The 11,767-nt window shown below is 41.7% G+C and overlaps 1 protein-coding gene across 1 annotated transcript in view; it reads left to right on the top strand.

Annotated features, from left to right (window-relative positions):
- The first annotated feature begins 6,895 nt into the window (after window positions 1-6,895).
- Window positions 6,896-11,767, top strand: part of cacna2d3 (calcium channel, voltage dependent, alpha2/delta subunit 3) — a 37,618-nt gene continuing 32,746 nt past the window's right edge. Inside the window, exons 1-3 of the mRNA XM_035662183.1 lie at window positions 6,896-7,011; window positions 8,645-8,726; window positions 10,514-10,735. Coding sequence (XP_035518076.1) covers window positions 6,896-7,011; window positions 8,645-8,726; window positions 10,514-10,735 — 420 coding nt within the window. The remainder of the gene's footprint in view (window positions 7,012-8,644; window positions 8,727-10,513; window positions 10,736-11,767) is intronic.

Here is an 11,767-nt window from a genome sequence, read left to right as displayed (position 1 = left end):
GCTGGGCGTACCGCGGCTGGAGCAAGGGTGCACCGGGGCGGTCTAACAGTCCAGCACGGTGCACGCCCTGGGAACGGGTCTTTACCTGCTACAGGGGTTCTTATTTTTTAACCAGCAGCTGATGAACGATGCCTGGGGTCTGGAGGATCCTGGCTCTTCGCACATCTGTCACGCAGCTTCCTGCTCTGGATCCTGTCGGCTTGGAATGCTGAGGTGGCGGGGTCCCAGCAAGGGTCCCTCCTGTCAGTGTGAGTGAGAAGCAAGCTCTGCAACTCTTGTTCTCACATGGAATTAACAATATGCTGTTGATCTCCCTTACTCGGGAGGAACTTGTAGCTGTTGAAGGGCAGCGTTTGTTAAAAAGAGAGACTTCTGCTAACACCACCATGTGGGAGTTAAACATTTAACACGGTCCTGTACCTTTCCTCCACACGGCACATATTACAAGTTTAACTTGGTAGAACAGTGATTCCTGTCGATTAGGCAGCATGATTGAATAAACATCACCCAGAAGGTGGAGAAAATTAAAAAAAAGAGCATGTTGGTTTAAAGAGGTTACACTACAACCTAACTGTATTCTCTTTGTCCTTATTTTATGTGGTCTGCATTGTAGACATCAAGAAAGTTGCATAAACTACATAATATACTGTGCTATTAATAAGTCAGAAAAATAATAACAGGCAGACATCTTTTATAATCCTCATGGAACTTTAGGTAAGTTTGAGACACACTTTATCTAAATCTTTTTTTTAATCTATGTATACTAAATTCAAATGAGTAAAGACCAGGACATTTTTATTAGTTTAAAAAACTTTTTCTTATTACTGTAAATTGTTACAGTTTTGAAATCACAATTCAGGAGGCCTTCTACAAGTGGTAATGTTAATAATTCCCAAATTGTCCTCTATACGCAACAATAAACTCAAAAAGTGAATCATATTTTCTTTAATATTGTATCTGCAGGCAGTTAGGAGACTAATCTGGAAAGCCGTTTACTTGAGGAATTTTTTTTCCAGGTACCTTGTTTTCTCTTCTACAGAAGAACACAATTTAAAGAAAGATTATGAAAATCTAAAATTTAAAAAAACTAAAAGTGCAGCATGTAACAAGCAGATTCCAAAAGTTAATCTCACCCTGGTCAACTTTTTATAATTTTTTAAAATATTTTAAAATGCACAACTATTTACAGTTCAGCCGTTCCAAGGCTGTAAATACCATCTTAAAAAATAGCAAAAAATCAATTTTCTGCAAAGTCATTTTAATTGTATACCGTTTTGTTTAAACGCCCCTAAATATTATATTAAAATGTATACGATTCTGACAAACCAGTAGAAAATCAACTGAGATAAAATGTTCCATTTTGGTGAATCTTTCAGAACTGTTTTTTAAGCCATGGCTGTTTACAGTTCAAAAGCAGTTTTTTTCAGCTTTAAACGGCCCACTTCTTAAACAGGGTCCATGTTTCCTGCAGGACGGTCACATTCAATTTTTTACATATTTCAGGTAGAGTTTTTCTCTGCCCGCTCAGCCACAGCCATTTACAGTTTAATAGAAGGAAGCTCCAATAACTACAGTATAGATGCATCCAAAATTACAGCAACTCATCCTGTGAGGAGAGTGAGGTCAGGGACGCGGGCCTTGACGATAATCTTTTTTGACTGATCTTGACAGACATAAAGCTCTTAAAATACAATGACAGCCGAGGAGAGATTAAAGACAATTTAAATCAGGGTGAGGAGAGGATAAGAGATTTAAACTACTGCGCTCATATCATCTTGCTGTAAATGGTTTTAAATGTGAATGTAATTTAAATTTAGAAACAACTAAATGTATCCTTTTAATTTTTTAATTCAAATCACATACCTTTTCTATGTATTTTCTGTTAGTTATTTCTTATGTGCATTTTTCCATGTTGGCTAAACTGTAATCTTGTCTGCTTTTGTGTTTCTAGAGTAAGCTCCTGGGCGCCTCAAAAGCATTTGGTGGAGAAATTACAATCATCTCTGCGCAAAATATTCTGGAATGCCCAACTAGCTGCAAAAGGTAGTGCCTTCTTGGTTTGGCCAAGTCTTGTCTGAGAGCAAAAAGCATACTCTCCGGTTTGTCTGATGGTCATGTAGATTAGAGCACATTCGTAGGTGGCCTGTAATTGCTGATTCCCCTCTCCTAAAATCCGGTGGCAGAATACATTTTGGAGTGTCTCAGCTGAAATGGCTGGATGGGCCGTTATTTCTTAGAGGAGAGCTCCAGGTGTGTTTGGGGAGAGAGGGGCTCTGTGTGTGTGTGTGTGTGTGTGTGATGTGTGTGTGTGTGTGTGTGTGTGTGTGTGTGTGTTTTGTACTTGATAGCGGCCCATTAAACCACCGGCATCTGATTCCGCTGCTCATCTCATCTCTCACCAAGTCTAACTGCACTCCTGGAGTCACACACGGCTTCAAACCTCACGGATGCAAAATGAAGTAGCTGAAATGCACAATGCAGCCATTCAGGAGAAGAGGAGGTATTGTACTGGAGGAACTGAACATGCACACCTGTTGGGGCTTTGTGTGTAACGTTCAAAGACTGAATATCTTGAATTTGCGTGTTTAAAGGTGCTATATACGGATGGATGCAGTAGAGCCCCAGCATCTCAGACCAAAGTCAAGTGACAAGCTAAGCATGCCAGGCAAACAAGAGGATGTGAGCTTTATCTTAGCTATTATTTTCGTTGGTAATACTGTAGTTATTTAAGTAACATTAGTAAAGTATTCAGTTTGGTAAGGGCCTATTTCTTTCGATCAGCTAGATGACCTACATCCATGAAACGTAATCATTAGCTTTTGATGCTAGCAACCTATAACATGTAAAATATGCGAATCTGCTTCGCAAAGGTTTTTTTGCCCCCTTTCGCTCCCATAGAATGAAAATGAATGGGAATATTTGCCAGTGTAGGTTGTTCATGTGTGACCATACAATTAGGTAGCTTAAGTGTGATGGTTGCAAATGCTGGGCTCATATGCATAGGATGCATGTGCGGGCGGACAGCTACCAAAACAGACAAAAAACCTCAGATTGCAACCCACACAGAGGGAGTCTCTCTGTTTAGGACGCCGTTACTGCCCTATATATTTCTATAGCAAACAGCTGTTTGCTGCTACATTAATGTTCAAAATCTCATGTGACCTTTAAAGGAAGATGAATGTGTGTTTTCGCGTAGGCGTGTGAAGGCGTGTTGGCATATTGACACGTGCCTATTCAGATATTTGCACCGACTTTGAAAGGCGTACGATATTCTTTACAAAAAGTGACACACGTAGGCAGACACATCTTACAATCCAATCTTCCCCATCTCAGCAGTTCTAAAGGGCTGGATCAGTGCACGTGTGTTTGAGGAGCGTGTTACAGAAGATAGGCGAAAGGGATAAGGCCCCATGCCTCAGAAGGCATCAAAGATAGACAGTCTATCAAGGCCCTGTATCGCTGTCTGATGACGGCGATATGCACACTAATCCGCATGTAAAATAGACCTCTCCTCCAAGGCATTTCTTCGAGTGTACTTAGCTAACAATGTCTCTCCTCTCCAATCCTTTCCTCTTGCCTTCTCTTTGACACTATTCCCAGTGAAGGGGGAAAAAAAAGTGGGGGAAGATCCAACATATGCTCTTAAGGTCTCATTTTCGGCTCTAGCCCTATTAGATCTCATTACTCGTTGTTGACTGGGCAGCCATTTTGGGCAGCTAATGGGAAATTTGATAATGGCGTCAGGTTGTTTTGGTCCCCACTGTCACAGCTCTCCAGCACTCCGCTCGCAGTGGCACTTTGTTAAGGGGGCACAGGAGTGTCGAAAAACACAATTAACAGTGCAGCTTGTTTGTTCCCTCTGGTATTTCTGCCCAATAAGTCAAAATAATGCAGAAAAACATTGGAAGAGGAGTACAAAAGAAATTCATGCGTAGTTCAATTTGGCCCTGTTTTCTGTCCTCTCTAAGCTGCAAGCTGTTCCCCCTTATTGAATAAGAAGGAGGGAGAAAAAGAAAAAAAAAACGTGGTCAGGTTACATAGGAGATTGCCAACAATGAAGCTCTTTGTTAAGACATTAAGTAAACAGGCAGAATGCTGAAAATATTGTCTTTTTTTCCACCTGACTTAAAGGTTATAGAAAGGTCAAACAGGCATGATTACTGGACACCTGTGCCTGCTCTCCAGTGAGCTATGTACCAGTGTACCAATGCCCCTGTGCCATCAATCCCCACCTACAAATGTGTGTGTGTGTGTGTATCTGTGTTTCACCTATCACCTTACCGGCAGCTGGTATCCTAGGAATAAAAGAATCGTCAGTGAGATGGCCAGCGGAGGCAGAGGATGAAGGAGGATAGTGGGTGGGAGAGTGGCGGTGGCGCACAGCAGATGGAGCGGATCCTATGTCTCGTTGAAACAACCCCGTTGCCCCCTCCCCATCATGGTGCAGGTGAAAGCACCTAACTGTATGCATCCTTCCCTCCCCCCTCCCCCCTTTCCTCTCTGTACTTCTAATCAGGAGGACAGAAATGAGAGGACGGGGAGCTTTGAGGGGGAACAGAGAAAGAATGGCTGCCATTGAAGTAACCTAAGCTAGCGGAGAAAGATAGCTGCCGTGTGGACATATCAGACGGCACTCACACACACACACACACACACACACACACACACAGTCTGTGCAATGACAGCACCCGTTCTGCTCACTGACTCCATGAAAGAGCTGCTGGTGGTGGTGGTGGTGAGTGTGTGTGTGTGGCGGGGGAGGTCAATGACTCCCGAGACAGTTATTGATTTAAAGTGACATCTGCATGACAGATAATAGTGACGAGTGGTAAGAACAGCTCAGTGCATCATGTGCAGCATCATCAAGGATCTACTGTATGATGCCAGGATCAATATGGAGGCATGAAAGCCGGGTTAGCGATACGTGTGTTTGTGATTGCTATGAATAGTCTTTTTCCTGCGTCCTTGCGGATTTTCAGGGAGAACAGATGAGGGATGCGGTTCTCTGTCTCCCACCTCTCCTTTTTTTTCCCTTTCACTTTCTCTATCTTCCTCCCTGTGTCACCCAGCCACAACAGAATCGCTTGAAAAAACAACAGAACATCAAAACTCAAGGCCAGAATTGAGGCTGTCACATAAAAAGACAAAACATCCATTTAATTTGAGCTCGTATTACATTGCCATTTTCTCTCTCTTTGATCTAAGAACAATGCCCAGGATTTGCCTCAGACTGGGCTGCCTCCAAAACCCAGCCGCTCTGCAATACCCGGTTTCTACCGAACAGGTTTTCTCCCTATTCACCGTTTCATAACTGCAAACAGGAAAGCACCCCACCGCACTGATTGCCCTCATCAGGCTGGCTGATTTAACCCCCAGTGTAAATTGAGTGGTAGAGGTAGAGGTCATAGGGGGGTAAGGGGTAGGGGTGTCGTTGGTGGTGGGGTGCTATTCCTCTAAAGCTGAGCCAGCTCTAGCTTAAAACAATAATCAGATCTCAAAAGGAGGAAAAAAAACGACAAAAAAAACCCGCCTGGCCCACATTTCTATGCTAACAAGAAAATTGGGTGTGTTTTATTTATCTGCACACCACATTATTATGAATTTGGGGCATTGAAAGAGCAGTTATTTAGAAGGCTACAGTTTCTGTTATTCCCCATGTATTTACTTTGCCTCCCCTGCTCTCTAACCCAACCCTCCCCTCCTCCTATCGCTGCGCCTCTGGTCCTCTTCTTTGGCCAGAATGAAAAGCAGGTCAGGCGTAAATGACAACTCAATAAGCTAAGTATAATGCACTAAAAAAAGTGAGCGGAGGCCATAGTTGTTAGAATGCAACACTACACCGCTGTGAGGGGAAAGTGTGCAAATATGTTGTTGAATATTATTCCAGGCGCTGGGAATCTGTTCGCTCTGCCTTTGTAGTAACTCTAACCGCTGACACACGCTCCCAAGGGAGCTGGGTTTGAAGAGCGTTGGGTGTGAGGTGGCTGTCCTTTTTTCCCAAGATGCATCTGCTTTTGGTACTTTAGTGGTATGATAATCGTGCTGTAACCATCTGAAGACGGCAGCTGACTCTCACGCACCCATACGTACACAGCAAATGGGCCTCTATATCTCGCTCAAGTACACGGTTCTGTATCGCAATGCTGATGGTGTTTTTGCACAAGTTATCAAGCTGTTGTCAAGGAGTCATTGCGGGGTTTGTTTTTTTCCCCACACACAATCGACGTATGGCAGGTATCAGCCCATCCAGATGTGATCATCACCATTAGTGAGTTTGTTTTTTCAGCACCAACAACTTTTCATTTCTCATCCATCTGTCAAGAATATTACCCACCAAGTCATCCATCACACTCCATCCACTCCCTAATTCTCATGTCTCTCGCTCTGCTTATCTCAATACTTTGGAGCTGAGGCGTAATACTAACAAGGTAGAGGAAAAGACGAATGGCTTGTTGGGTCGTAAATCCGCAGATAAGGCGAGCGGTATGTTTCGCATTACGGTTTTTAGTCCATGTTAGACCTTGGAGGAACTTTCTGGTGTCTTCACGCTCACATGCCTGAGCACACACACACACACGAATAAAGGTCCCTGTCATCCTTTGCTCTCTCCACTAATGAGTTCCATTTCATTCCCACATTCCTTTACATGACCCTATCAACCTCAGCCATGTTGAGTTGCAACGCCACCGTCCCCCTGCTTCTTTCAGCGTCTCTCTCTCTCTCACACTCCCTCTCTCTCTCTCTCTCTCTCTCTCTCTCTCTCTCCATACAGTAGGCTACGTGCTGGCAGTACCGCGGCTGGAGAAGGTGCACCGGGGTCTAACAGTCCAGCACGGTGCAGCCTGGGACGGGATTTTACTGTACAGGGGTTTTTTTTTAACAAGCAGTGATGAAGATGCTGGGGGTCTGGAGGATCCTGCTCTCGCACATGTGCAGCAGCTTCCTGCTCTGGATCCTCGTCGGCTTGAATGTGGAGGTGGCGGGGTCCCAGCAAGGGATCCCTCTGTCAGTGTGAGTGAGAAGCAGCTCTGCAACTTTGTTTCACATGGAATTAACTAATATGTTGATCTCTTACTGGCAGGAACTGTAGCTGTTGAAGGGCAGCGTTTGTTAAAAAGAGAGACTTCTGTAAACCACCATGTGGAGTTAAATTTAACCACAAAAATCTGTCTGTATTTCTCCACACGGCACATATTACAAGTTTAACTTGGTAGACAGTGATTCTGTCTGATAGGCAGCATGATTGAATAAATCACAGAAGGTGGAGAAATTAAAAAAAGAGCATGTTGGTTTAAAGAGGTTACACTACAACTAACTGTATTTCTTTTGGTCTTATTTTATGTGGTTGCATTGTAGACAATCAAGAAATTGATAATAATAATTATATGTGCTATTAATAAGTCAGAAATAATAACAGGCAGACATTTTTATATCTCATGGACTTTAGGGGTAAGTTTGAGACACACTTTATCTAAATCTTTTTTTTAATCTATGTATAATAATTCAAATGATAAAGACCAGGACATTTTTATTAGTTTTAAAAACTTTTCTTATTACTGTAAATTGTTACAGTTGAAATCACAATTCAGGAGGCCTTTACAAGTGTAATGTAATAATTCCCAATTGTCTCTATAGCAACAATAAACTCACAGTGAATCATATTTTCTTTTATATTGTATCTGCAGCAGATTAGGAGACTAAATCTGGAAAGCCGTTTACTTGAGGAACTTTTCCTTTCAGGATATTGTTTTCTACTTCTACAGAGAACAATTTAAAGACAAGATTATAGAAAATCTAAAATTTAAAAACTAAAAGTGCAGATGTAAAAGCAGATTCCAAAAGTTAATCTCACCCTGGTCAACGTTTTATATTTTTAAAATATTTTAAAATGCACAAACTAATTTACAAGTTCAGGTGTCAAGGCTGTAATACGCATCTTAAAATAGAAAAATAAATTTTCCTGCAAAGTATTTAATTGTATAGTTTTGTTTAAAAGCCATAATATTATATTAAAAATGTATACGATTTGACAAACCAGTAGAAAATCAACTGAGATTAAAATGTTCCATTTTGGTGAATCTTTCAGAGACTGTTTTTAAGCATGCTGTTTACAGTTCAAAAGCAGTTTTTTTCAGCTTTAAACGGGCCACATTCTTAAAGCAGGGTCCATGTTTCCTGCAGGACGGTCACATTCAATTTTTTTTTATATTTCAGGTAGAGTTTTTCTCTGCCCCGCTCAGCCACAGCCATTTACAGTTTAATAGAAGGAGCTCCAATAACTACAGTATAGATCATCAAAATTACAAGCAATCATCTGTGAGGAGAGTGAAGGTCAGGGACGCAGGGCCTTGACGATAATCTTTTGACTGATCTTGACAGAAATAAAGCTTTAAATAAATGACAGCCGAGGAGAGATTAAAGACATTTAAAATCAGGGGTGAGGAGAGGATAGAGATTTAAAACTACTGCTGCTCATATCATTTGCTGTAAATGGTTTAAAATGTGATGTAATTTAAATTTAGACAACTTAAAATGTATTTTAATTTTTTAATTCAATCACATACCTTTCTATGTATTTCTGTAGATATTTTTATGTGCATTTTTCATGTTGGCTAAACTGTAATTTGTATGTTTTGTGTTCTAGAGTAAAGCTCTGGGCCTCAGCATTTGGTGGAGAAATTAAATCCATCTCTGCAAAATATTCTGGATCCCAACTACTGCAAAAGGTAGTCTTCTTGTTTCCCAATCTTGTGTGAACGCAAACATACTCTCCGTTTGTCTGATGGTCATGTAGTTACACACATTGTATGCTGTAATGCTGCATTCCCTCTCTAATGGGTGCAGATACATTTTGGTGTCTCAGCTGAATGCTGATGCGTTATTTTAGAGGAGACTCAGGTGTGTTTGGCAGAGAGAGGGCTCTGTGTGTGTGTGTGTGTGTGTGTGTTTGTACTTGATACGGCCCATTAACCACGGCTCTGATTCCGCTCTCATCTCATCTCTCCAGTTAACTCTCTGGAGTCAAGAGCTTCAACCTCTGGATATGAATGCGACAAGGAGACAAATTGAATTAGAGTGTGTTGGGGTTCGATAGTTGGTGAGGAGGGTTATGATATGATGAACAAGTGAAACCAGCAAAGAATGAGCAATGACCCAGCGCAGTGGATTTAACTTTCTGACCACTTGATGGCAAAGATGGGCTTTGTGTTCACAGGCCTCCGGTGGTCAGAGTTGAGTCAGGTGGATGAAGAGCGAACTGTCCGTCAGCAGGCTTATAATGTGATTTAAGTCTTACATTAAACATTGTTTCATGGCATTTTAAAATGCATTAAATTCTAATGAAGTTATTAACTTTCCTTAGATTTACTTTAAAAAAGTAAAGAAATATAAAGAAATAAAATACAAGAGACGGGTTAAATGACAAAAACACAGACACAAACTGCACAACCGACAAAAGAATCACATTTACATTAGAATGTCCACTCTCTGTGACAGTTTTACATTTCCTTGTTTCAACAGTCTGTATGATGAGAGAGAATATTCAAACACACCATGTTTTTATTGCTGCATCATTACATCAAAAGTAAATGTTCTGGATATATTGCGCATTACTTCATACACACTTCTCCAAAATGCAGCATACATAAGACACATTCAGTATATTTTGAGACTGTGGGATCTGCACTAGAAATAGGAATAAAGTTCTGTGGGTCTGATAAAAGCTCGGCCAGATAACGTGAGATTGTAACAGTCGACCCACGAGAAGATCTGTGGGTTTAAGGGTTAAATACCTGTATCTATCTATCAAACCTCCACCATATACAGTAGGTTACAGCACCAGCATGTCTGGTTATAGCCAAACTAAATAATGGCTTTTAAGAGGATTATAGACTCAAATGTCTCTCCGTCCGGCACTAAAAATCTTCTTTTCCCCGTCAGGTTGAACGTAATGCTTGCCTCTGTCTGGTCTTAAATTTTGAGTAATGAAACAAGGGTTTTGTAGAACACATTAAAATACAGCCACTCTGCAGTAAATACAATTTTACCTGATATGTCCAGTTTTATTTTTTCTCTTTCAGCTGTTTGCATGTTGACTCAGTTCTTTGGCATGTTAGGTTGTAGTTTGTGGTGTGATGTTAAATTGGACTGCATTGCACTGAGAGATGTTTTCAATACTGTGTTAATCACATTTACATAAACAGTATGGACACATTTTAACGATGCATTTCAATTCAAGAACACCACAAACTTCTGTCCCAAAAAAAAAGACAGAATTGAATCAACGCCTCTCTGACAACTGAGTTTAACTGTCAACTGTTAATCTTTCTGGTCACTCAGTGAACATAGCATCCATTTTACTAATGTACAGTATATATCCTGTATAGACCATTTTCCACATGGGACACTGTGATCAATCTGTCTATAACAACTCTTTCCTCCTAGGTTAAGTTACTACATGAACCCCCATCATTATTGTTAATCCTCTGCATTTGACCCATCCTCACTATTTTAGGAACTGTGGGCTATCACAGCACCACGTCCAGGAACCAACTCCAGTTCTGAGGCCAGTGCCTCGGTCAAGGGCAATAGCAGGATTAATCCTAAAAGCCCCGCTGCATGTTTGTGGGAGGAAAGCGGAACACCCAGAGGAAGTCCACGCAAATATGGGGAGAGCGCTCAAACTGCATATAGAAAGCGGCTCCAGGGTCCAAACCTAGGACCTCCTTGCTCTGAGGTGACAGTTCCTTAATATAACATATAGATTTAAGTTAAAACGTGTGGTGGAAGCTGAAACACTAGCCTTCTATTTGTTGCCATTATGCATTTCATCTTTGTACAAAAACATTTTTTTGCAATATGCCCTGCAGATTTGTTCCTTTTTTTAATGTGTGTGTAAGCACTTTGCTCATGTTCCTGTTCATGGAGGCATGTCTGGAGAGAGCTGTGCAGAGCCAGTCAGCACAAAGCAGTGAGCTGTGAGGGAACTGACGGGTCGTTAGGGGCTGGTCATTAAGGCTGATCATTAGATGCTTTTATGGCGAATTACCCGATTTTACTAAGATTTCTGTAAAAGGGGGAAACACTGGGGCTCCTCAGGCTCCCAGCAGACGGGCCTCACTACTGCATTGGTCATTACTCTAATCAATAATCATGATCAGTGCTTTTGATGGATGGGGCTTAACCTCCTCTTGGATGACTGTAGGAGTGTGAGGGAGGAGGAGGGGAGGGTGGGGGACTGGGGGACACGGGGTGCTGAGGCGAGGAGGACAGGCGTGAAATGAACTGTTCTGCTCCACTGCGAGCCCACACTCTTCCTTTCAGTAGGTAATTTGTCGCCTCATGTACTAGTGTGTGTGTGTGTGTGTGTTTTTGTGTGTGTCCTGTCCACAGAATGTGTAATGTGTTTGAATGTGTGCTACGAGACTTACGTAGCTTATGTTTATTTTTAGATAAGGTTATTGGAAGTGTGTGTGATGTGGCTGACTGGACAGCGTGAGAGGATCAGGATTTTGTTTTTATTTGTCGTGTGTGTGCGTGTGTGAGGCAGGTGTGGGATTATGTAATGTTATATTCCTCCGAGCTGTGGCGGGCTTTGTTCTGTATCACTGGAGGTCTTGTGCATCCAGCAAAATCAGCATTATGTGAGGTGTAGTTCATTACACAGAATCGCCCAAGCTTGACACGTTATTATCTTTCTTCTGTGCTTTGACTCCATTTCAATTACCCTCTTACCATGCATAGCCTTCAGATCCAGCCCCCCCGCCCC

Source organism: Morone saxatilis, unplaced genomic scaffold, assembly GCF_004916995.1.
Source record: "Morone saxatilis isolate NCDOM2014 unplaced genomic scaffold, NCSU_SB_2.0 Contig18, whole genome shotgun sequence".
NCBI classification, from domain to species: Eukaryota; Metazoa; Chordata; class Actinopteri; family Moronidae; genus Morone; species Morone saxatilis.
This window is presented reverse-complemented; position numbering and strand designations above follow the sequence as displayed.